The 25,862-nt window shown below is 44.2% G+C and overlaps 1 protein-coding gene and 1 pseudogene across 2 annotated transcripts in view; one reads left to right on the forward strand and one right to left on the reverse strand.

Moving 5' to 3' along the window:
• Positions 1–1,640: 1,640 nt before the first annotated feature.
• LOC132436729 (small nucleolar RNA SNORA18) lies at positions 1,641–1,787 on the reverse strand (annotated as a pseudogene).
• Positions 1,788–10,668: 8,881 nt separating this feature from the next.
• The window catches only part of SLC5A1 (solute carrier family 5 member 1), a 52,681-nt gene continuing 37,487 nt past the window's right edge, over positions 10,669–25,862 (forward strand). For both annotated transcript variants that reach the window (XM_060029455.1, XM_060029454.1), the window contains exons 1-2: positions 10,669–10,803; positions 12,500–12,571. In XM_060029455.1, the coding sequence (XP_059885438.1) occupies positions 10,669–10,803; positions 12,500–12,571 (207 nt within the window). The remainder of the gene's footprint in view (positions 10,804–12,499; positions 12,572–25,862) is intronic.

Raw genomic sequence — 25,862 nt, forward strand, 5'->3', positions numbered from 1 at the left:
GTGGCATGTGGGATCTTCCCGGACCAGGGCTTGAACCCATGTCTCCTGCATTAGCAGGCAGATTCTTAACCACTGCACCACCAGGGAAGTCCACTACAAGTAAATTTAACATTTTCACTTCCTTTCCTAGAGAGCTGTTGCTCTTGTAAAACAAAGAACATCTGGATAATCTGGATACAACCCAGATGCCTATTTGTAAGGGAGTGGTTCAATTGATTATTGCTCATACAGACTATGGAATACTAGTGGCCATTAAAAAAATAAGACAGGGGCTTCCCTGGTGGCGCAGTGGTTGAGAGTCCGCCTGCCGATACAGGGGACGCGGGTTCGTGCCCCGGTCCGGGAAGATCCCACATGCTGCGGAGCGGCTGGACCCGTGAGCCATGGCCGCTGAGCCTGCGCGTCCGGAGCCTGTGCTCCGCTACGGGAGAGGCCACAACAGTGAGAGGCCCGCGTACCGCAAAAAAAAAAAAAAAAAAAAAAAAAAAAAAAAAAATACAGTTATCAATTTACAAGACAGTTTTCCTCAATATGTTATGTGAAAAAAGTTCTATAGGGTTCCATATTCGAACTAATCTCCCATAGTAACATTTAGATTGTTTCTAATTTTTCACTCTAATGTGTAAATATTTTTGTTCACCTGTGTGAGTATTTCTGCAGGATAAACACCTTGAAGTTGGAATTGCTGGGTCAGAGAATCCACATTTAAGGTTTTTTTAGGTATTGCTAAATTACGATAAAAATTTACACTCCCACCGGCAAAGTATGAGTGTGCCCATTTTTCTGTTACCCTTGGCAGCACTGGATATTATTCATCTTCTAGACATCTGACAATCTTTTTTTAAAAGTCGATAAATTTTTATTTAAGGAATTTCAGGACTTCCCTTGTGGTACTGTGGTTTAATAAACCACCTGCCAATGCAGGGGACACGGGTTTGATCCCTGGTCCAGGAAGATCCCACATGCCATGGAGCAACTAAGTCCATGCGCCACAACTACTGAAGCCTGCATGCTCTAGGGTCTGCGTGCCACAACTACTGAGGCCGCGTGCTGCAACTACTGAAGCCCGTGTGCCTAGAGCCCGTGCTCCACAGCAAGAGAAGCTACCACAATGAGAAGCCCGCGCACCACAATGAAGAGTAGCCCCCACTCACCACAACTAGAGAAAGCCTGCACGCAGCAACGAAGACCCAGCGCAGCCAAAAAAAAAAAAAGGAATTTCGCATGCTCTGATTCCTTCTACTGCCAATCACCTTAGTTCCTCCAATGTTTGAGTCATAATCTTCAAGATAGTCCTTTTAAAAAGAACTTCTGCTCAATCCACAGTTGTCATATCAGTCAATCCACAACTTTTTTAGTTGGCTTTCTTTGATCTCCAATTGGATATGAACATACTTCAAAAATTCCCCACCTGTAATCTTTGGGAGCCATTTTCTTCAAGTATTTTACTTTAGGGCCATGTTTAAGGTCAGAGTAGATGGATTTGCCTGGTTCTGAATTTTAGACAACCTCTAAACATGCATAAGTTCAAATCATGTTCACTCCTAAGTTATCACAGCCTAGAATAGCACAGATTGGTGGGATATGCCAATACCTAAGATAAAAGAAGTTTGACTGTTAGGTCTTTCATAGTTTAGCAGCTCTGTCTTATAGTTATTTCCCACAGATGTAACACATAATTTACTCACATAATTCTGTGAATAAATAAAAAATCCACATATTTACTCTGTGAGGTGTTTCCAACAATGTAGGCTAATTGAAAAAGCCCCATTGGGAGAGACCTCAATGACATCTGACAATCTTGTAGGTGGAAAATGATCTTTTATTTTAACTTTTTCTTTGATTAATAAATTCTTACTCTTTCAATTGTGGCAGATGTCCTTGGGTGGAATAACACTGGGAATTCTTTCATAAGAAACGACCCTGTGGATGAATTCATTAGAACCCTGGAGAGGGTTGACAACTAGCTGAGAACAGGGCCCGAGGAGCCCAGAATTCACCTAGGGAAGGGTGCAGAACTGGGATTTGGGGCTTAGCTTGAGGAAGTCAGCCTTGGAGCCCCCAGAGGGATCTGAGGGCAGCCCGGGCAGCAGGAGCAGGCTCTGGCCTGAGAGAGAAGGGAGGGGAGCAAAAATGCAGTGGGTGAGAGAGCACATGCAGCCAGGAACCAGGGGTCCAGGACCCTAATCCCGATCCTGCCCCCTGATTCACTGTAGGACTCACAAGTTCCTGTCCCTCTGAGCCAGAGTGTGTCTGTCTGACAAGTGAGTGGTAGACTCTGCTCTTCAGGTCCTATGACCATAGAGATGCTTCCAGTACCTGGCACAGGTGGCTGAGACTGCTGCTTCTTAGTCTCAGTTTTCTTTCCTATAAAATAGAGACAGTGTCCCCAGTCGTACCTCGCTGAGTTCACAGGGCTGTTGTGAGGTGGTTGTGAGATGAGAGGTGGGAAAGTGCTCTGTGAACAGAAAAGAGCACTGCAAATATAAGGGCTTGTCTTTCCCCTTTTTATTTTATTTATTTATTTTGCGGTACGCGGGCCTCTCACTGTTGTGGCCTCTCCCGTTGCAGAGCACAGGCTCCGGACGTGCAGGCTCAGCGGCCATGGCTCACGGGTCCAGCCGCTCCGCGGCATGTGGGATCCTTCCGGACCGGGGCACGAACCCGTGTTGCCTGCATCGGCAGGCGGACTCTCAACCACTGCGCCACCAGTGAAGCCCTGAATAATGTTTTTGGAGAAGAAGCCAGAGCATTGGATTGGGAGCACAGATTCAGGCAATGACCATGGACAAATCACCCTTCCTCTTTGAGTCTCAATTTCCACTATAGAACGAAGGGGTGGGTTGGATGCTCTTAACCCCTTTCAGCCTGAAGAGTCTATTATCTTACATGTTGTGGAAATTGAAAACCCAACATACTCCTGATTCAGACATTAAAAGAACTAGCCCTCAAGGCCACTCACATCAGCAGCTCCCTGTGCCCAAGAAGGCACAAGCAGTCCTCCCATATCAGGGCGATGTGGGTGTAATCACAATGTTAATGACAGTTCTAATTTGAAGAGGCCTTTGCCCCAAAGAGCTCACAGCTCTTTCACATGAAACAATGACTTTGGCTTGACTTTGGAGAATACCTAAGGAAGCTCTCACAAGGAGTGGAAGTGGGAAACAAGTGGGGAGTGACTCAGGATGAGTCAAAACAAGAGATTAAACTGGGAACTGTGGTGATTCCTGGCTGGAGAGCAGAGCAAATGGACTTTGTGGTGGCCCACCATTAAAAATGAGGCCTTATGGTTGGATCCATGGCCTAAGCCCATATAAAAAAAATCTCAGTTTCCTTTTCCACTTTTTTCAAACACAGCCCTGAACCATTTCCTCTCACCTATCAGCAATTTCAGTCTCACCAAGGATCCTTTCCTTGTTCTACCTACCTGTCAGAACCAAATTTAAGCTGGAGGGTCGACCAGCAGGTCCTCCTCCAATCACAGAATCACTTGGAAGACAAACAGAGATTTCAGGATTTTGCATTTTGAAACATCACATTGGTTCTTTAAGTGTAGCCAATTTAGAATAGAAGGTTCTTCATCTCAGGCTTTTATTTTGTGCTTTGGGGTTGATATTTGTGTGTACATCTATGTGGGTATATGTTTGTGGTGATGTTTATATGTGTTTGTGTATATATGGTTTCATTTTTATACCTGTTCTATAATACTTTAATCAAAGTCAGTCTAAAACATTAGGCTAAGCCACAGGCCATTGACTGTTGCACCTTTGTCATTCAATGTAATGAGAATGACGTTCTTCTTTTCTTGCTTCCTGGTAGGATTTCCCAAACTTGGAAAAACCCTATTGAAGTGTTTGCCTAAAATCCTTAGAAAATCCCAGGGATCAGGGATACTTGACTAGGATTAGGTTTTTCCTCTTGCTCAGACAGAAGATCATTCTTTAGGGGAGTCTGTGCCTTAATTACTTTGTCTTAGCATTTTTGGTGTCTCAACCAAAAGGACAAATGAATCATCTTTTGGAAAAGTGTATGTGTGTGTGTATAAACAGTATTTATTTATAATGACTCAAATAATTGTTTGTGTGAATGAAGGATGAAGATAGTATTGGGAGATCTTTCATGGGTTGGGGGTGACTATGACCATTAGAAAGCATGTGTAGAAGAAGAAAGCTCTTTCTGGGAAGCCAGTTTTGTGGTTCACTTATCTTTACACTCGTAAGCATTGCCTGGGTAATCAAGTCCATTTCCCTCACTGTACTTTAAATTCCAGGGTAGATAATAAAACCAAGCAGGAGCCTGCAGACCTGGGTTTCAGCCCTAGCTCTTCCACCAACAATCTGGGCGATCTTGACAAGGTCTGTTCATTCTCTGGGACTCGGTTTCTCATTTTATAAAAATAAGGTCTTTCCCCATTAGATTGTGTACTCCTACATCTTTGCATCTTGCTGTCTACAGCACCTGAAACAGTGGCAGGCATATATAGGACACTCAGTATATATTTGTTGATCCAGTGAATATATTATGGAGTCAAGTTTGACGATCCCTGAGGTCCCCAAATACTTGAATATTCAGTGATCCTAGTGTAGTGTTCTTCCTTCTTCTCTCTCTCTTTCCCTCCCACCCTCCCTCCTTCTTACTATCCATTGATCTAATAAATAATACATTCACATGGTTCATATGTAAGCATATATGGAGAAAGTCTCCCAGTCATCCAAATATTTTCCCTGAAGGCAATAAATTTTGCCAGCTTCTTGTGTATCCAAGAGATTTAAAAATTGTACATGTAAGCAAATATATACCTATATTCTTCCCTTACCCCCTGATATTTTATACTAATTTTAGCATACTATATGTTGTTTTGTACACTTTGCTTTTTTAACCTAACAAAATATCTTTGAGATCACTACTACATATCAATATACAAGAGCTTTTAAATTAATTAATTTATTTAATAAATTTATTTATTTATTTATTTTTGGCTGTGTTGGGTCTTCGTTGCTGCATGCAGGCTTTCTCTAGTTGCAGTAAGCGGGAGCTACTCTTTGTTGCAGTGCACAGGCTTCTCATTGCGGTGGCTTCTCTTGTCGAGCATGGGCTCTAGGCACGCAGGCTTCAGTAGTTGTGGTGCGCGGGCTCAGTAGTTGTGGCTCGCGGGCTCTGGAGCGCAGGCTCAGTAGTTGTGGTGCATGGACTTAGTTGCCTCACGGCATGTGGGATCTTACTGGACCAGGGATTGAACCTCTGTCGCCTGCATTGGCAGGCGGATTCTTAACCACTGTGCCACCAGGGAAGTCCCTCTTTTTTATTTTTAATGGCTGCATATTATTATTCCATTAAGTGGATAAACTGTATTATATTTAACCAATCCTTTATGGATGGATTTAGGTTGCTTCTAATCTTTGCCCATTACAAATAGTGCTGCAATAAATAACTTAGAACATAGGTCATTTGCCCTTATGTAAGCCTATCTGTAGCATAAATTCTTAGGAAAAAAAGGTCAAAGGGTATGTATATACCCTTTGTATGAATATAAAATTTTTAAATAGATTTTATTTTTTTAGAGCAGTTTTAGGTTCACAGCAAAATTGAGCTGGAAGTACTGAGTTACCATATCCCCCTCCCTCCATGCACAGCCTCTGTCACTGTCAACATTCTGCACCAGAATGGTACATTTGTTAGAATCAATTAATCTACATTGATACCTCATTATCATCCAAAGTCCATAGTTCACATTATGGCTCACTCTTGGCATTGCACATTCTATGAGTTTTGATAAATAGATAATGACATGTATCTACAACTAGAGTATCATACAGAATAATTTCACTGCCTTAAAAATTATCTGTATTCTTCTATTCATCTCCCTTTGCTGTCTAAACCCTGGCAATCACTGATCTTTTTTTACTGTTTCCATAGTTTTGCCTTTTCCAGAATGTCATATAGTTGGAATTACACAGTATATAGCCTTTTCAGATTGACTTCTTTTACTCATTAATATACATTTAACATTCCTCCATGTCTTTTCTTGGCTTGATAGAATATTTGTTTTTATCACTGAATAATATTCCATTGTTTGGATGTACCACTTACTAAAGGACATTTTGGTTGTTTCCAAGTTTTAGCAATCATGCTATAAATATCCATGTGCAGGTTTGTGTGCAAACATGTTTTCACCTCCTTTGGGTAAATACCTAGGAGCACAGTTACTGGATTGTATGGTAGGACTATGTTTGGTTTTGTACGAAACTGCCAAACTATCATCCAAAGTGGGTGCACCAATTTACATTCTCACCAGCAATGAATGAGAGTTTCTGTTGTTCCACATTCTTGTCAGCATTTGGTGTTGTCAGTGTTTCGGATTTTGGTCCTATCGTTAGGTGTGTCGTGGTATCTCATTGTTTTAATTTGCAATTCTCCAATGACATATGATGTTGAGCATCTTTTCATATGCTTATTTGTATGTCAGAAGATATATCTGTATATTTGAACAGGTGTCTGTTGAGACCTTTTGCCCATTTTCAAATCGAGTTGTTCATTTTCTTTTTGTTAAGTTTTAAAAGTTCTTTGTATAGGTTTGGTTAACAGTTCTTTATCAGATGTGTCTTTTACAAATATCGTCTCCCAGTCTGTGACTTGTCTCCTCATTCTCTTGATATAATTTTGATAGATGTTCTCAAATTACTCTGTTAAAGTTGGTACCAATTTATACTTTCACCTGTAATGTGTGAGAGTAAATGTTTCCTCTATGACTCAATGTATTATCAATTTATTTGTGATTTTTTTCCAGTCTGATAGGTAAAAAATAGTATCTTACTGTAGTTTTAATTTCCATGTACTTTATTAGAGAGAGACTGGGTATCTTTTAGTATGTTTATGTGCCATTTGTATTTTCTTTTTTTAAAAAAAATTTTATTTTTGGTTGCGTTGGGTCTTCGTTGTTGTATGCAGGCTTTCTCTAGTTGCAGTGAGCAGGGGCTACTCTTCATTGTGGTGCGTGGGCTTCTCATTGTGGTGGCTTCTCTTGTTGTAGAGCACGGACTCTAGGCTTGCAGGCTTCAGTAGTTGTGGTACTCGGGCTCAGTAGTTGTGGCTCACAGGCTTTGCTGCTGTGTGGCATGTGGGATCTTTCCGCACCAGGGCTCGAACCCGTGTCCCCTGCACTGGCAGGCAGATTTTTAACCCCTGCGCCACCAAGGAAATCCTGTATTTTCTTTTATATGAACTGTTTGTATTTTTTGTTCATTTTTCTGTTAGGATTGGTTCTTACATTGCTGTGGATGGTGAGACTAAGGATAAACAAATCCTATGGGCCAGTTTAGAGCGGAGCTCAGTATTCTCAAAAATATCCTCTCTATACTCTTCATTTTTGCCCAGTTCTTTGCATCTTGGATCCATTCACTGCCAGCATCATCTGTGGCTCAAGGTCCTGAATTTTCAGTGACTCTGTTTCTGCTGTTTTGACTGATGTTATGGTTGTTCCACATTTGATACTGAGTGTGAGTTTCACCCAACTTGAATACTCCCTTCCTTCCTAGGATTACCACTCTGGGAAATCCCATTCTTCTTAGTCAGCAATACCTTAAGGTCTTGTAAATATATAATCCTTTTACTGATACATGCCAACTGTGATCATGAAATAGCACAGTTACTCATCTTTATAAGTATTTTGAAATTCCCTTTAACTCAATCCTACTGCCATTGTTACAATGGGGTCACTGTTATGTCACAATATCTCTGATGTCCGGTGTGTCATGCAGGTAGAAAGTGTGACATACAGGACAGGAAACAGATTTAATTCAGTTTGGAGCTCTTTCACTTATCTATCAATCCATCTATCACCCATCAATCCACCCATCCATCCACTATTCATCCATCCATCCATCCATCCATCCATCCACCCACCCATCCTGTGATTGCTCTTATTTGAAAGAGGATCAAAAAATACCTCCACACCCATTCCATAGCAGCATTAGTCACAATGGCTGAAAGGTGAAAGCAACCCAAATGTCCATTAGTGAATGAATGGATAAACAACATGTGGTCTATTTACATAATGGAATGATTCAGCCTTTAAAAGGAAGGATATTCTTTTTAAAACATCTTTATTGGAATATAATTGCTTTACAGTGGTGTGTTAGTTTCTGCTTCTGCTTTATAACAAAGTGAATCAGCTATACATATACGTGTATCCTCATATCTCCTCCCTCTTGCGTCTCCCTCGCATTCTCACTATTCCCAGCCCTCTAAGTGGTCACAAAGCACCGAGCTGATCTCCCTGTGCTATGCGGCTGCTTCCCACTAGCTATCTATTTTACATTTGGTAGTGTATATAAGTCCATGCCACTCTCTCACTTCATCCCAGCTTACCCTTCCCCCTCCCTATGTCCTCAAGTCCATTCTCTATGTCTGCGTCTTTATTCCTCTCCTGCCCCTAGGTTCTTCCTAACCTTTTTTTTTTTTTAGATTCCATATATCTGTGTTAGCATATGGTATTTGTTTTTCTCTTTTTGACTTACTTCACTCTCTATGACAGACTCTAGGTCCATCAACCTCACTACAAATAACTCAATTTCGTTTTTTTAATGGCTGAGTAATATTCCACTGTATATATGTGCCACATCTTCTTTATCCATTCATCTGTCGATGGACACTTAGATTGCTTCCATGTCCTGGTTATTGTAAATAGAGCTGCAATGAACATTGTGGTATATGATTTGTCTCATCTTTGATGATGGTCTGTTTCCCTTACTGGGCTGGAAGCCCTGTGAGGAAGGTAAGAGCCCTGTGAGTCTTGTTCACAGCTGTATCCCTAGAGTCATTGCACATGACCTGGCACATAGAAGCTGCTCTTTTGTTGTAAGAGTGAATGAATGAATGAATGCCTTTTATGGTCTCTCCTTGGCTGCCACCCATCCCTTTCCTTCTCTGGCCACCTATGTTCTGCTGTCCTAGAAAGATCAAAGAACAGCTTGGTCCCTCCTTTGAGGTCCTTTAGCACTTCCAAGCCTTCCTCCCACTCACGCTTTGGATTTGCTCATTTCCACAGACTTCACTTTTAGAACCGGGCATGGGCTGGCAGCCTGCAGCTGGTGGTTAAAGGCTGGACTTTTCCTGTGGGTGAGCTCACTTCCAGACCAGACTGGAAGTTCCCTGAGGGCAGGGACTCTGCTTGGCAGAGTCAGGTGAAAAAGCTTTGCTGAATGCGGGAACCAGTGGACACAGATGGAAGGCAAGCTGCTCCAAGCTGTGGCTGACTGCTGAGCTCTAGGTCATGGGAGGCATCCACGGTGAAGAGCCCCTGCTTCCAAGATCCCCAAATGGGGAATTTCTTCTTCCTGTGGGCAGGTGTTATGATGGGCCCTTATACAGTTTACAGTCCTGGGGGATGGGTGGGGGAAGTGGGGAAAAACAAGCACTGAAGAGGCAGGAGGGCAGTGGCCCTCAGAGGCAACAAGGTGCAAAGGAATGGGCTGCTTGACTTTAAGCAGTGGATGGATGTCTGGTGGTGGGCAGGGAGGGCCTGAGGCAGAATAGCATCCTGGCGGGTTTGGATGGTCCTTCCCCCTCCCTCACCTCATCACCTAGCAAGGGTCCCCTCTCCAAAGTGGCTGCTCTGGGACCTCCAGCACCAGCCCCTGAGAGCATCCCAACCCTCCTCTGAACTAGGGCTGCCTTGGTCTGGGCTGCATGGTCACCTCTGTCACTGGCTCACTGTGTGACCTTTGGTGAGTTGTGCTTCTTCTCACAGTCATCTCTGTTCTGAGCCTTGACTTCCAAATTAGACATGTGTTTCCAGATGGGTAGGCTGAGCCCCCAGAAAGGGCTAGGGTTTGATGAGTTCCTTGGAAGGGATTCTGTAGTATCTTTCCTCTCTCCCACCTGCCTTGGAAGGGCCCCAGATAACATTACTGGGTGAGGCACAGGGCAAGGAAATAGCTCCCAGGGGGATCCTTTTCCCCAGTCTCAGTTCCTTCTTCCTTACAGCTGGGGTAACAGTGCCCCTTGACGCTGCAGGCTGTAGAGGGAGAGGCAGAAATGTGGATGGGTGAGTGGTCATCCCACTCACCCATGAGTGGCCAAGATACTGCCATCATGCTGAATTTTCTTCCAGTAACATCCAGCAACTTCTGGTTCTCACCAGAATGTTCTCCATGGAGACCAAGAACTTGGCTGATTCCTGGAACAGTCCTGCACTCATTTTACACATGGAGAAGCCAGGTCCACAGAGAACACAAGATTGGTCCAACAGCAGGTGGCAGGTGATCTGAAGCTTCTAGGCCCCCAGCACCAGGAAGCCTGGCTCCTCAATGGAGCCGCTGGAGCCCTGGCCTGGGTGTTGCCACACAGCAGCCCAGGTGAAGCTGCCCCATGCCCGGTGCCGGTGCGGGAGCACAGTGGGCCTTTGTGCTAGGAGGGCACCACTCCCTGGCCGGCCCCACCCCACTTGAGAGAGAGTGCTTATCTGCCCGCCCACCTCACCGCCAAAGCTCTGCCAGTTCCTCCTTGTTGTGCACTCAGAGCTGCTCCCCGACGGCGCAGCGCTGGGGCTCCTGCAAGACAGCACTGCTGCCAGACTTCACGGGTCCCCTCCCCGGGACTGATCATTAACCCGGAGACCATATAAGGAGCGAGCGGCCTGGGCTGGAGGGACGCATTGTGGCCGCCGTCATGGACAGTAGCACCTGGAGCCCTGCGACCACTGCCACCGCCGAGCCCCTCAAGCCCTATGAGCGCATCCGCAATGCGGCCGACATCTCTGTCATTGTTGTCTACTTCGTGGTGGTGATGGCTGTCGGGCTGTGGGTATGTAGGGCTCCTGAAACGCGGGCTGAGGGAGCAAGGGCCAAGGGGAGGGAGGAGGGGGCACACGGAGGAGCCACCGCCTTGGTGAACTGCAAGGAGGGGAAGGTGGGCTGAAGGGTGTGTGGAGCCGGGTGGAAATGACTTGGAAATGTTTGAGAGGAGTTCAGGGGGCACCGTGTGAGGTGAGGGGCCAAGCAAGGGTGAGCAGAAGTGGGGGTGCTGGCCAGTGCCTGAGGAGGCTCCTCCACCCCGGCTCTGTGAGCAGAGAAGGAGAGTGAGAGATTGGAGAGGCTGGGGGCTGGGGGTGTGAGGGGCAGGAGAGGACCAGCTGGTAGCTGCAGGAAGGATCCCAGGGCTTGGGAAATGAGCCCCAGGAAGGTGACTACTGTCCTGCCTCTTAGTCATCCAGTTTCAGAAGGGAAAGAAGCAGGGTAGATCCGGAAGGACACCAGCCTCTGCCAGCTGCAGGTGCTTTGGGGCAGCCCAAGGCAGAGGGGCTGCCCTGCGTCCCCCACCTCGGAGAGGTCTTGTGCCCTGGGATCTAGGGGCTGGAGTGAGTGAGAGCTGAAAAGCTGGGCCCAGGAAGAGGAGGAGGAGGAGGAAGACTGGAGGGTGGCCTGGTGCTGGGGAGAGGGAAATGCGTGTGGCTCCCTTTTGGAACTATGGGGACACACCAAACCAGAGAAACTTGTTCTTAGCAGTCTTGAACTTGGAAATTTCACTTGTGACAGACGTCGGCACACCTAGCAACTGGAAGAGAGGTATTTTTAAGTGTGAACATATTCCAGTCACTCTCAAAGGCTTTCATGAGGGACCGCAGGCCAGGAGGCTGAGGTGCTAGCAGGTGGTTGAAGTCGTTTGACTTAGAGTAGAGGAGGGTGGGCATTAACCCCTTCATGGCCAAGAGGTTTTTTTTAGAGATAAAAGGAAGTGTTGATTTTTAAAAAGAAAAAAATAATTGTGGAAACCAGATGTGACTGAAAGCCTAAAGTGTCACAAGGAATCTGTGTGGCTGATTCTTGCTCAGTACTCTCAGCTTCCCAGACATGGTAGAAAGTCCAGCCAGGAGCCAGGGTTCTCAGGTTTAGCACTGGCTGTGACACATGCCAGCCTTGCGATGTTGGTAACCCCACTCAGTCTCAGTTTATTCAAATGTGCAATGGGTACAATCTTACCTGTTCTTATGACACCCCACGTGGCTGTGAGGATCTGCAGAGATGTATCTGAAAGCTCCTTATGGACTCTAGGAGTCTTCAGAATGACCTTCAGAATGGTCTTTCCCTGACCAACTTTCAGAGCCTGATTCCTTGGAACTTTTTTTTGTTTCAGCCCTAGCTACCTCCCCTGCTCCTTGGGGCTGTTGGTCCCCTTGCTATTCCCAGAAAAACCACTACAGAGGCCCTAAGACTATGACCTATGGAAGGCTCCCTGCCAGGAGTCCAGAAATATCTGAGCCATGCTCTCCTTGGCACTGCCTAGGGCACAGGGGGCTCAACAAATCTGTGTTAATTGCCTGTCAAATATAGGTTCCTGCCTCCGTCTTCTGAGCTTCAAGGAAGTAAGGAATGTGGAAGTGTTTCAGAAAGTGAAGTGGGTTGAAGAAAGTGCAAGTATATGGGGGATGGGGGTGATCCTCTTGGCTGGCAAGGTTACTCCATTCTAGTTTTCTATTAAATTTTTGACACTTCCTCCCCAGGCCATGTTTTCCACTAATCGTGGGACTGTTGGAGGCTTCTTCCTGGCAGGACGAAGTATGGTGTGGTGGCCGGTAAGTTTTCTCTGAAATACTATTTGCTGAACCACGATATTCCCCATAGGAGGCCATTTTCTTGTTGGCTTTGGGTGATGGTTATTCTTTCTTCTTGCCTTAGATCCCTGATAATGGGTCACCTGCTCTCCAGGTCTCTGGGCACCCTTAATCTCTTGCAGTAAGGGAATAGCCTTTAAATAAATAACACTTGGAAGTTTTTCAAGGGATAAACAGAGGAAAGACTTCACAAGGAGGACAGCGTGGAGAAGCAAAAAGAGCACACAGTCCGAGGTGATCTTGGGCAAGTCTGAGATTCCACTTCTCTTTCTATAAAATGGGAGTTGGTAATATTTGCCTTCCAGGAGTATGATGAGAAGCGGAGACTGCTTGTGGGGTGGAAACTCAATAAATAGTAGCTCTTTTGCTACCTTTTTGCTACTTTAAGACCCACAGAGGAGAGACTTTATCTCTCCTACCTCAGGAGCCTAACACAGTGCCTGATACACAGGAGGCCCTCAATAAACATTTGTAGAGTGGCTGGAGAAGGAGCCCCCTACTGTCCCCAGTTACAGTTTTCCTCATCTCTTGGTGGATTTTGTATTTTGTATAAACGTGAGGTGTTTTCCCTGATACTTGCACATAGGCAGAAGTATCCCAATCAAAGGACGTGTGCATGAGTGGAAGAGAAACTGGAAGGACCCTTCCATCCTAACAGCACAGGGCTCTGCTGGGTTATCAGTCAGCCCAATGATTATTTCAATCCAGAGTTCTCATCGAAACTACTGGTTGACCAGATTGGCCAAATTGTGAAATTCTTTGGGCGTAAGATACAAGCAGGACTGACTGGTGAAAGGGGCAGGGGTAATGAAATGTACATACAATGAGAAGAGAGCGACAGGTATGGAGGAAGAGAAGCAAGAAAGTGAAGACTGTCACTGTCGTATACACAGAACAGAGGGAAGGTAGGAGGAAATCATGCCACTTCCTGCACTTGGCCTTTGATCAGCTATTTGGGGATGGATTTTAATATTTGGCATCTTCACAGTTGCTAATGTTATCTCTGAAGTCATTTCTGCTTTACCCTTGGCCAAGAATACTGGGCAGATGCTGACTTCTGTGTTGGGTCCCTCATGGTGGTCTCTCCTGACACATTTTATCTTCTCATGCTTTGGACTTTGGTGCTTTCCTAAAAGCTGGTGTTAGATAGGCAGCTCTGATCACAAAGTTCAAGGCAAGGTTGGAGTAGTTCCTCTAGAACTGCACTGTCCAATATGGTAGCCACTAATCACATTGGCTTTTTAAATTGAAATTAAAATAAGATAAATAATTTGTTTCCTCAGTCACACTAGCCATATTTCAAGTGCTTAATAGCTACATGTAGATGGTAGCCACCATATTGGACACTGCAGATCTAGAACATTTCCATCATTTTAGAAAGTTCTATTGGACAGTGCTGCTGTACAGATTTCACAGCCAAGGCTGGCATGAAATCTCAGTGGACTTGAGATTTTCTGAATTAGAAAACTGAATAGGACCTTGCAGTTTACTTTAGTTGTTAAGAAACCAGTGTATCCCCACCCCATCTAATGCTTCAATGCCCCCAAGAGTAAGCCTGCCATCCAGGATGTTTATCCAGCCTTGGTTTGCATCCTGACCTCTTTTCTCTTCCTTCCTCCCTCTTTAACAGGAAACTCATATCTCTTCATGTAAATTTTCTAGGGCCGATTTATTGGGGATAAGGCCTTAGCTTCCAATCTCTGGGTCTTGGAGAAGCCAACAAGAAGGCAGAGGCATGGGGCAGAACCACCCGTAGGAGATATATATTTTGGGCTAGGCCTGGGAACACATCACATCTTAACCAGTGATGATGTCTTTCTTCCTGATGGCACCTGGGTTTGGATCTGGGCTGAGAGTTGGGTGATGAGAGGATTAGCCCCACCCAAAACAGATAATGTGGGGTTTCCGGTGGGTGTTGTTTTCCTTACTCATGTCTTGGATTATTCTAACCAACAGAGAAACATGACATCATTCTGCTTTTGTGCAGAAGTCCCTGTTTCCTTGATGAGGCTGAAATTTGACTTTTCTTCCTCCAACAACAGTTTCCATCTAAGGTTTCACGAGATTATGTTAATGGTTCATAAACCTGCCGGTGTATCTGAGTCACCTGGATGTGCTTTCTAAAAATACAGATTCCTGGACCTCACTCCAGACCTACTAGATGAAAAAACCTTGGAAGAGGGCCCCAAGAATCTGCATTTAAAAAAAGCTTACCAGGTGCTTTTGATGATTAGGCAGGCTTGATAATCACTGGTTTGGGTAGACTCTTCCCTAACTGGTCAGATTTACCGAGAATATCAACATCTATTAGGGATCCTGGCAAGGGGGATTCTTGAATGGGGATACAATGACCTCTAAATCCCTCCCAACTCTGAAAATGCTCTAATTCTAGAAAATTCTAGAGTAGAATGAGTATGGGCTTTGAAGTCAGCTCATCTGACCTGCCTCATTTACTAGTTGTATGACCCTGGGGAAGTCACTGAACTTCCCTGAGCTTCAGTTCCTCCCTCTATAAAATGGGAGAATAATATGTACTTTGGAGGGTTCTTGTCAGGATTAAATGAGATTATGCATGTGCAGCACTCAAGACTGTGCTTGGCAGGTGCTCAGTAAATGGGGACATTAACAAATGGAAGGAAGGTTAAGAGCGTCAGGGCATCTTACCCCTAAGATGCCCTGACGCTCTTAACCTTCCTTCCATTTGTTAATGTTCACAGACCTACTAGAGAATGGACTTGAGGATATGGGGAGGGGGAAGGGTAAGCTGTGACAAAGAGAGAGAGTGGCATGGACATATATACACTACCAAACATAAAATAGCTAGCTAGTGGGAAGCAGCCGCATAGCACAGGGAGATCAGCTTGGTGGTTTGTGACCACCTAGAGGGGTGGGATAGGGAGGGTGGGAGGGAGGGAGACGCAAGAGGGAAGAGATGTGGGAACATATGTATATGTATAACTGATTCACTTTGTTATAAAGCAGAAACTAACACACCATTGCAAAGCAATTATACTCCAATAAAGATGTTAAAAAAAAAAAAAAGAGTGTCAGGGCAACGCCCCAGCTGGCACTTGTCTGGTGCCCAGTAAATGGAAGCTAGCATTTATGTGAAGATATTGCTACCACATCACTTAAATTTAACTTTCACATTGTGTGAGTATATGAACACGATTTATATGTAATTTATTTATACTACTGTAAGTTATCAATTCCAGCTACACATTGACCGCATTTTTACAGTTCTGAGATTGACTGTGTCTGACAGTTAGTGGCATGCCATACTTTAAGTGGCAATGTTTTTTCTTCTTCGTGCTCCGTGGTATGTCTTACAATAGTTGGTGCTTTTGATTCAGTAAAGTATGGTTATATTCTAAGGTAGTAGTTTTTATCTTTTATTTTTTTTACATCTTTATTGGAGTATAATTGCTTTACAATGTTGTGTTCGTTTCTGCTGTATAACAAAGTGAATCAGCTATATGTATACATATATCCTCATATCCCCTCCCTCTTGCATCTCCCTCCCACCCTCCCTATCCCACCCCTCTAGGTGGTCACAAAGCACTGAACTGATCTCCCTGTGCTATGCAGCTGCTTCCCACTAGCCATCTATTTTACATTTGGTAGTGTATATATGTCAGTGCTATTTCTCACTTCGTCCCAGCTTACCCTTCCCCCTCCCCGGTAGCAGTCTTTAAAAATATGTTCACTACAACTCTTAGGCGCTGTAGAAATGCCTCAGGGGCTGCCCTCACTCTCCTTCCCAGCAACCCGTCTTTTATTTATTTTATATGAGGGGAATCTGCTAAGATTTTGTTTGAGGGCAAGGTTCTGCTGACTTACAAAATTTAAAAACTGCTAATTTAGAAGAAAAATAAGCATGATGATTTCCATTCTAAAATTTAAAATGATTTTAAAACTATTGTAGTACACACTTGAAAGAACAACAAGGCATGCAAGAAAATGCAAATCAAACTACTTTCTCTCCAAAATTGAAAAATAGTTTAAACTGCATCAAAACTATATTTCAGAAAGAATATATTTCTTTCTTTTTTTTTTAAATGGATACGGCTGCCTTCTGCAGTCCCCAAATTGGAACGTGTGGTTTGACCAGTTCAATTGCACTTCTGGGTGCAAAGGAGAAGCACGTGCGTGGGAAATATGGGGCACCCCCCCAAGGTTTTAGGGACATTTGAGGGACCCACACCCTGGTGGGGAGGAGAGGTTTGGGGACCTCTCTTGGGTGGATGCGTGCCTCTCCCAGCCGTCCTTGTCCTCGCTCAGGCCATTGTGCTAATGTTGGCCAGGCTGGAGGGGATCCTTCTGGGTGGGCATTCAGAGGAAAATACCTGAATAGGTAGTGCAGATAATTGGGGCCTGCCAAGACATTCTGTATTTTCTTTCTTTTCTGGCTGCGGGGCATGCAGGATCGTAGTTCCCTGACCAGGGATAGAACCCGTGTCCCCTGCAGTGGAAGCGCAGAGTCTTAACCACTGGACTGCCAGGGAATTCACAAAACTATGCTTCTAAATTTCCATTTGGATTAAAATACAAAGTCAGTTTAAGCCTGTCTTCGGTCTATAAGTTTATAACCAGAATATCTGTCCTCAAATGTGCTGGCCCAAGGAGGACATCACAGGGGCCACAGGCTCTTGCAGCTGACATTTCTCTCAGCCTCCAAGGGGACACTTTGCCTCCTTTATCTGCCTTTAGCACTGTTGCTTTGTGCTGTAGGATGCGTGAGCAACCAGAGAAACTTCGGAAGGATAGTCCCAGGGGATTTTTAGGAGGAAAGGACTTGTATTGACCTTGGATTGATACACCTGAGGCCCCGAGGGCTTGGATAGCCACCCATGAGAAAAGCAGGTGGAAATCAGAGCTCATAAAATCTGAAAGAAGATTGGATAAAGGAGACGCCAGTTGGGGGGCATTCCTGGGGGCTTCAGTGACTTTGAATGTGGCAGTTGTGACCTGTAACAGGTGGAGATCCAGGCACTCTAGAAAAGGACCCCGTTCTTAAAAAGTTAATGAGGGCAAGAGGGAGAAATAGTTTGTGCTTGGCTTAGGGATAAAAGTGAGGGACCATTGGGAGGAGGAGCAAGGACTCCAGGGCTGGGTAAAGGAAGGTCAACTCACAAAGAGGGCCAGGCAGGGAGGGCCCCAGAAACCTGAGTCACATTGAGGCAAGCCAAGCCAACTGAGAAACACGAAACCTTGTTAGTGAAATGAAACCTTATGTAATTGTGGGCTGGCACCATGGTTTGGTGCCTTTGATGAACAGCTGCCTGGGTGCTGTGCTATATGATTCTTTGAGGATGTGGGAGACGTGAAAGCAGGAAAGTGAGCTTTGAAGGGGAAATTCTCCATGCCTTGGCTAGTGGCAGCAGAAATTACTTAGAGAGATAGAGCCCCAGGTACACAGCCCCACGGAGAACTTTTGTTTTGGAAGAGAGTTTGGTCACACCAGCCAGGACCACTGGCAGAGCCAGGTCCATGGGAGCAGCAAGTACAACAGGGCTGAGCCAACCCTTCAACAACCCTCAAGGCATTTTCAAACACTTCAGAAGTAAGTATTCTAAAGGGAGTGGGGACCTCACAAGGAGCCAGAGGACTTGCTTTGTCCTAGATTTGTGACGTCAGGCAAATCATCAGCCTCTCTGAGTCTCAGAGAGTCTTCTCAGTGTGGGAAACAGTAAGACTGAGATCTCAAAGCCTCTTCCAGTACTAAAATGCTGAGATTTCACACCACAGAGGAAGGAACAAGCATGGGGGAAATGGGTGTGTACATGCGAGCCAGTCCATTGCCAGTGGAAATGTGATGGCTGTGTGTCTCTCAATAGCCACAGTTTCTTTCCTTCCTTTACTATTAAAGAATCATCAGAGAGGAGTATATCACAGTGGTTTAGGTCACGGGTTGACAAACTTTCTTTGCAGAGGCCCACAAAGTAAATATCTCTGTCACAACTACTAAACTCTGCTGCTGTAGCATGAAAGCAGCCATGGACAATACATAGATAGATGGGCATGGCTGTGTTCCAGTAAAACTCTATTTATAAAAACAGGAGGATGGCCAGATTGGGCCCGTAGACTCTAGTTTGTTGACCTCTTGTTCAGGTCTGGGCCAGGCTGCTTGGGTTCAAATGCAGCCTCTGCCCCTTACTAGCTGTGTGACCCTGTTTGGGTTACTAAACATCTGTGTGCCTTACATTTGTTTTCTTATAACAGAGATAACAGTACTTACTTGAGGTTGTTTTGAGGATGCACATTCAGTCTCAGAACAGAACCTGGCACACAAACTCTCAGGTTTAGCTCTTGTTCTTTTTTCAATCATCTATCTGATTGAATCCTCAGTGATCCAGCAAGAATGACGATTAACCCCATGGGTTGCCCAAGTTCACACAAGATAACAGTAGAGCTAGGGTTCTCCCTGTTCTTCTGGTTACTCAGGTCTCTTTTTCCTTATCCTTTGAGATGGAAATTTATGAGATCTATAGGTACAATCTACAGGTTTCTCCGAAAACCAAGACAATCTTTCATTTAGGTTCGACCATAGACCCTGATGGAAATTTTCTCTGAGGAAAGAGGACAGCTTCTCACACTTCTTAGACTCTTTTGAGTAAAATGTATCTGATTAAGTCTCTAAAACCTAATGATCAGATCAAAGTTCAGTCACTTAGGATGCTACTGGAGTGGCCACCGGGAGGCCTGGAACAGCCTGGCAGGCCTAATACCTAGGTGAGAACTCATGAATGAGAGAGGAAGAGCAGGAACAAGGCGAATGGACATAGGAGAGGCAGAGAGCTCACCAAGGGCGCAAGGGTTGGGAAGATGTGAGATGGGAGACAGACAAGTACTTGACCTTCATAAGCCCGGGTGACTGCCAAGTCCAGGTGGCCCTGTCTTCCTGCTCTGATTGCATGTAGCTGTGTGTGCTTTCATTTGTCCCAGGGTTGAGCCTGTGTTTTTCTTAATCTTTTTTTTTTTTTTTTAAATCTCTTCCACCACCTAGTCCAGGGCCTTGCATCTAGTATGTGCTGAATTAAAGGAATGAGAGGGAGAAGAGGGATATGTCCCCAGACCCTCATACTGGATCCCTTTGTCAATGTCACCTGAGCCTTCAGCCTGCATTCTGCTCTCTGGTGCAGTGACTACACTGTGTAGGTGGTGGAAAGAATTCAGGAGGTTAGGAGGGTGCTGAGTCCAAGTGAAAGGCTGCTTCCAGCAGTGCTCCACGTTTCTGTTCCTATGTACACAGAACATTTTTTTCCTTTAGGTTTTTTTTTTTTTTCTTGGCTCATGGTAGTAAAACTGGAAAACCAAGCCTGGCCCTAATTAGGGTGCCTGATTTCAGCCCAGATTGGACTCCTTGGTAAAGGCTGGTGTGGTCATGCTTCCTCACTATCTCAAACATTTGGTTTCTCTCAGTTTAAGTCAAGATTTTGCAAACCTTGTCAGTTCCCATATATCTGTGTCTCATTTGTGGTGAGAGTTTTTTGCTTAGCATGCCAGTGACTGCCTTACTCTCGAAGGACCAGTTCTTTCTCTTCCTCCTCCTCTTTCTTCTCTTCCTTCTCCTCTTCTTCCTCCCCCCTGCCTTCCTCCTCCTCTTGCTCTCTCCCCCTCATCCTTCCCTCTCTCTCTTTGGTGGACCCATTTCCCTCCAATTCTTCAAGGCTTGGTTTCCTTTGAGGAGTTTCTCTGATTCATGCACAGGCACTCACCATCCCATGTATCCTTTGTGTTCCGCGGCCTCAGTTGACTGTGTGTAGCCAAGTTCCTGTCATCTAGTTTGTACCTAAGCTCCTGGCTTCTCCTTTCCCTCTGGCTGTCTTCCCAACATTCTCTAACACACTAGCAATTCTGCCAACAGAGAAAGGGAAAAGTAAGTTATAATCAATATCTCTAGTTGGTTGAGGTCAGAAGAGTGCTGAAACTATCAGCCATGATGAAGTCTTTGGATTGTTCATGTTAGAAATGTGTCTGGGCTTTCCCTGTCTACTAGTGGCATGGCACATTTTGAGTTGGCTACAGCTATATGTTTGTTCTGGATAAACTATATGCAAGGGAGGTGATTTGGAGTTGGGGTTAAGAGCATAGGCTCTGGATCCAGGCTGCCTTGGTCTTAACCCCAGTTCCATCCATTCCTATCTCTGTGGCCTTGGCTGAGTTACTTACCCTCTCCTGACTCAGTTTCCTCAACTTCAAAATAGAGGTCATAGCACCTACCTCACAGGGTTGTTTCGAGGATTAAAGTAGTTAATACATGTAAATCTCTTAGAATAGTATACAGTTAGTACTACCCAAGTTGGACATTCTTATCATCATCATCATCATTGTCCTTATTATTGTATCTCATCTCCAGATCCTCCTTCTTTTTATTTATTTATTTATTTAGCTGCTCCAGGTCTTAGTTGCGGCACGCGGGATCTTCACTGCTGCAGGCGGGATCTTCATTGAGGCATGCGGGATCTTTAGTTGCAGCACGCGAACTCTTAGTTGCAGCATGTGGGATCTAGTTCCCTGACAAGGGATCTAACCCAGGCCTCCTGCATTGGAGGCGCGGAGCCTTAGCCACTGGACCACCAGGGAAGTCCCCAGATGCTCCTTCTTAAAGTGTGAATTCAATCATTTATCCATATATGCATTGCTATTATTTCATTCTACATTTACATATTGATTACCTTCTATGTGCCACATTCTGTGTTAGGTGCTGGCATATATTTGTGTGTGTGTGTGTGTGTGTGTGTGTGTGTTTGTGTGACACACATTCTTACAAAATGTATCTGAAATTACAAATAGCGGTGAAGGTTAAGAAGGAAATGTGTTTGAATCTTTATGTACATAAGAGGATCAGGGAAGGCCTTTCTGAGGATTGGGCATTTAGGTTGAGCTCTGAAAGATGAGAAGGAGGCAGATGAAGACTGGAGGAAGAGCGATCCAAGCAGAAGGAACAGAATTGTCAAAGGCCTGAGGTGAGGAGGAGCTTGGGATACTTGGGAACTGAAAGAGGGCCAGCATAGGGGAGAGACCATGCATATTGATCAGGCCCTTCAGGTGAGCGACCCTGAGTTGTTGATGATCCCAAGGATGAGCCCGTCTGAGCTGGTGAGAGGGTTGGTCTTCAGCCTCCTTGACCTATAAATGCCAACAGAAGACCTCACCCCCCTTTTGTGCCAACAGCCTGTGGGAAGATGCCAGCTTTGGCAGTCGTTTCCTGATTTCACGCCCCTTTGGTTGTTGGGGCAAAGAGAGAGTTCATGAAGAAAATAAGTGAAAGGCCACCATTGTCCATTTTGAGTTGACATAGGGTAAACAGAGATTATGATGACTCTGGAGAATGCCTGTGTCTAAATATTTACGAGTCTCCAAAATTAAATAGCCTGAATATGTAAGCCCCACCTTCTCTTCTGTCCCAATCCAGGAAATGTCATCCCTACGAGATGGCAAGGGTCAAAGATTAAACCTTTTCAAACTTCCCCTGTGAAAAGATTCCTTACTAAGGGAACCAAGATGTTAATTAATTAATTAATCAATTTATTTATTTTTAGTTTGGAAAATAGAGTCACTTTTTATTAATACATGTTATTTTTTGTTAACATATAATAAGTCTATTATTGTTATTTTAAATGATTTCACAAATACATATTCTTTCAATTTCTCATTTTATATCTCCAATATAAATATAGATAGATATAATCCTCATAAACTCTTTGGAGTCTTTAAAATTATTTTATTTTATTTTTTTGAATTTTATTCTATTTTATTTTTTTATACAGCATGTTCTTATTAGTTATCTATTTTATACATACTGGTGTATATATGTCAATCCTAATCTTCCAATTCATCCCACCACCACCACCTGACCCAAGATGTTAATTTAGATTAAAGACCAGTTCCCCAGAGGATGAGGGAAGTATCGAAATACAAGTGTGATGCAGACACACACATGCTGTTCCTGAATTTACAATGAGTCAATGAGGTGGGCTGGGGGGGTCTGACTGCATTGTGCCCCTTCAGGGAAGTTCAGAAGGGAATGTCTGGGGAGGAAGGGGGAAAGACAGTGTGGTGCTCTGGCCTCTTCTTCTGTCCCTTGGACAGAAGTCACATTGGGCTGTGGGACCTTGGGCAAATCACGTCACTGCTCTTGTCCTCAGACTTCTTACCTGTAAAATGAAGATGAGAACAATATGCACTTCACAGACTGTTGTGAGCATGATCAGATAAGGTGAATGAAGTGCCTGGCCCAACACTTGGCCTCCAAGGAGGCACTGTAAGTTAGTCATCCTCTCTCCCTTTCTTATTCTCCTAGGACGGAGCTCTCAAAGTGTGGTATCCGCAGCAGCAGCAGCAAAAAAAAAAAAAAAAAAAAAAACAAAAAACTCGGGTTCTTGTTAGAAATGCAAAATTTCCAACCCCAACCTCGACCAGTGTATCAGAAACTTGAGGGGATGGGCTCAGCCATCTGTGGTTTAGCAAATCTTCCAGGTGATTCTGACTAGGGTTGCCAGATTTAGCAAATAAAAATACTGGCTGGCCAGTTAACTCTGAATTTCAGACAGTGAATGATTTTTTAGTATAAGTATGTATCACTCAATATTGGCACATACTTTTACTAAAAAATGTATTCTTTTATCTGAAATTCAGATTTAAGTGGACATCCTGTATTTTGAGTCTAGATTGTGGTGCATGCCAAAGTTTGAGAACCACTGTCTGAGGATATCTCGAGGGAGGCATCCAGCACAGCCCAGAGTAGTGGAGAGGAGGCCCTGAGATATCCTGGTAGCATTCCTTAAAGGAAAGACAGAAGCTGAGAACAGGAAGCCATCTCCAGAGCTCTGGACATTCTGGGTGTTATATGATCCATTAACAAAGAAAGTGGTTCCCGGAAATTAGCTGAGTGCATTTTCCATTTGAGCTATGAAGATCTTGCTCCCTCCAAGAGAAAATGACCTCTCTGTCTAAGGAAATTCAGGGAACTCCATCAAAACACGGGCTATGTAAAAGCATCATTAATATTTCTTCTGATTAGTATGGCTTTGTGGGGTAAAACTTTCCTAAAGATTTCTCACGTGTCACTTCATTTAAGCCAGAGAACACCCTTGTGAAATAGGCTAAGAAGGATTCTTATCCTCAGTTTATAGTGGAGAAAACTGAGGCTCAGGGTAGTAATATGACTTGCTCAAGGTCACATAATTTGTCCTGGCAGAGCCAAGAATTTTTTTTCTTTGGCCGTACTGCATGGCTTGTGGGATCTTAGTTCCTCTACCAGGGATTGAAGCTGGGCCCTCGGCAGTGAGAGCGCAGAGTCCTAACCACTGGACCAAGATTAGAACTGGGTGGGAAGCCTCTCAGTGTGCTTAATAGGAGGGGAAGAAGGTGGGGTGGGGGGCAGGCACACCGTTTAACTATGCTTTCAAGGCATATACAGGGCACTCTTTTTTCAGTCCAGTGGCTACCTCTGATGGTAAAGCTAGGAACACACACAGAACCATTGTCTGTTGCTTTAGGCAATTCTTGACTCTTCAGCTCGTGGTCCTGAGTGTTCACATACTATCTTACTTTGCTAAGGGTGCGGAAGTAAAGAAAAAATGAATGTGTAAACTTGAATCACTTTCTTCCTCTGGGCTTTAATTTTGTTTTCACTTGAAAGAATAGGGTTGACCTTAATTATTTCCAAGGTAATCCCTGCTCTAACATCAGATGACTGAGTGTTGGCAAGTAATAGGCTTTCCCATATATTTCCTATTTTATGTCATATAAAACATAGTTTTCAATTAGCATTCAATGATATTTTCATGTCTTTTTCTACAACCCCAAAAACAAATACATAACTTCCCTGCATACTTTGTTCTAAGACTTCAGGCTCTACAAGTTAATCTGAGACCACCCTGGAATTGTTGCCCTTTATTGTTAAGGTATTAAAGAATTGTGTTCTGATTATAAAATTACACAAACTCATTGTGGGAAATTTAGAAAAATACAAAAACACACTTAGTGTCTTCTTTTCCAGAGATAATCACTGTTTAATTTGGATAACTCTCTGTATCTATCTATCTATCTTTAAAAATTTGGGGATCATATGGTATATAACTTTGTATGTTTTTTTATTTGACATTTTTGTCACAATCATCTCCTCATAACAAATTCTTCAAAGCTATAATTTTAAAGGCAGTGTAATATTTCATCCTAAGTATGTACCTTAATTTATCCAGTGGTTTTCCTATTGTTGGTCATTGATGTTGTTTCCAAATTTCCTGTATTGTAAATAAGGTAGCATTGAACATACTAAGAAAATCCTTACGTATAAGTCTTTCTCTGCATCTCTGATAATTTCTTAAGATAGAATACTAAAAGTAGGATTGTATGGTGGAAGGAGATGATCTTTGGATTTGTGCCAACAAACTGCTTTCCAGAATTACATTTCTATCAGAACTATGTGGGAGAGACTATTTTCTTGCCAATACCAAATATTATCATTTAAAATTTTTTGCCGATTTGATAGACTAACCCTCAAGGTCGGATCCCCCTTGAGGTCTTGGTCTCACTAACACTGAGCTTACAGGTCACCCTTTTGACATCTCAGAGCAGTTTAGAGTTTCTAGTCAGCCCCATTGTCTTTAACGGGCCCCATGTGGGCCTGGCAGGACAGGTTTATTGCTCTTCCTCAGGAGACAGCCGTCCTTGGCATGTCCCCATTAAGAGTCCCGACTCCATGCAGCCAGTGGGAATAAATGCAACTCAAAGGCATTTGGTCACCATGGTTCCTGTCATTTCCCCAAGAGGAGGCTCCAAGTATTTGCTGTCACTCACCCACCCACTCACTCACTCACTCAGCAGACTTTTACTGAGTGCTTGCCATGTGCAAGAAAGGTCCTATGCTAAGTGGAAGCAGAAATGCTCTTCAAGAGCTAGAGGATATTTGGGGGACAACACTTGTCCGGAAGCAGTTACCAAAATAGGACCTGACAGGCATCAGGAGAGTGCAACAGACGACAGGTGGGGTAAGAGGTCAGAGGAGGAAGAGATTGGTTCTGGAAGGTGTCAGCAGAGAGATGGGACTGGGCTTCCCTTTGGTCACTGGGACAGTGTTTTTGCAGGTAGAGCTTGATGGAGAGGGAGTTCCAAGCAGAAGGAAATGGTGTAAACAAAAGCAGGAGGTAGGAAAGCACAGGGCATATCCAGGAGGCTGGGTCTGTGTGATTTAGCTAGAGCATACAGGACTTGGAAGAGTGTGGAGGGGCTGCTGGGATTGGAG

The sequence above is a fragment of the Delphinus delphis genome, chromosome 13 (assembly GCF_949987515.2).
Source record: "Delphinus delphis chromosome 13, mDelDel1.2, whole genome shotgun sequence".
NCBI classification, from domain to species: domain Eukaryota; kingdom Metazoa; phylum Chordata; class Mammalia; order Artiodactyla; family Delphinidae; genus Delphinus; species Delphinus delphis.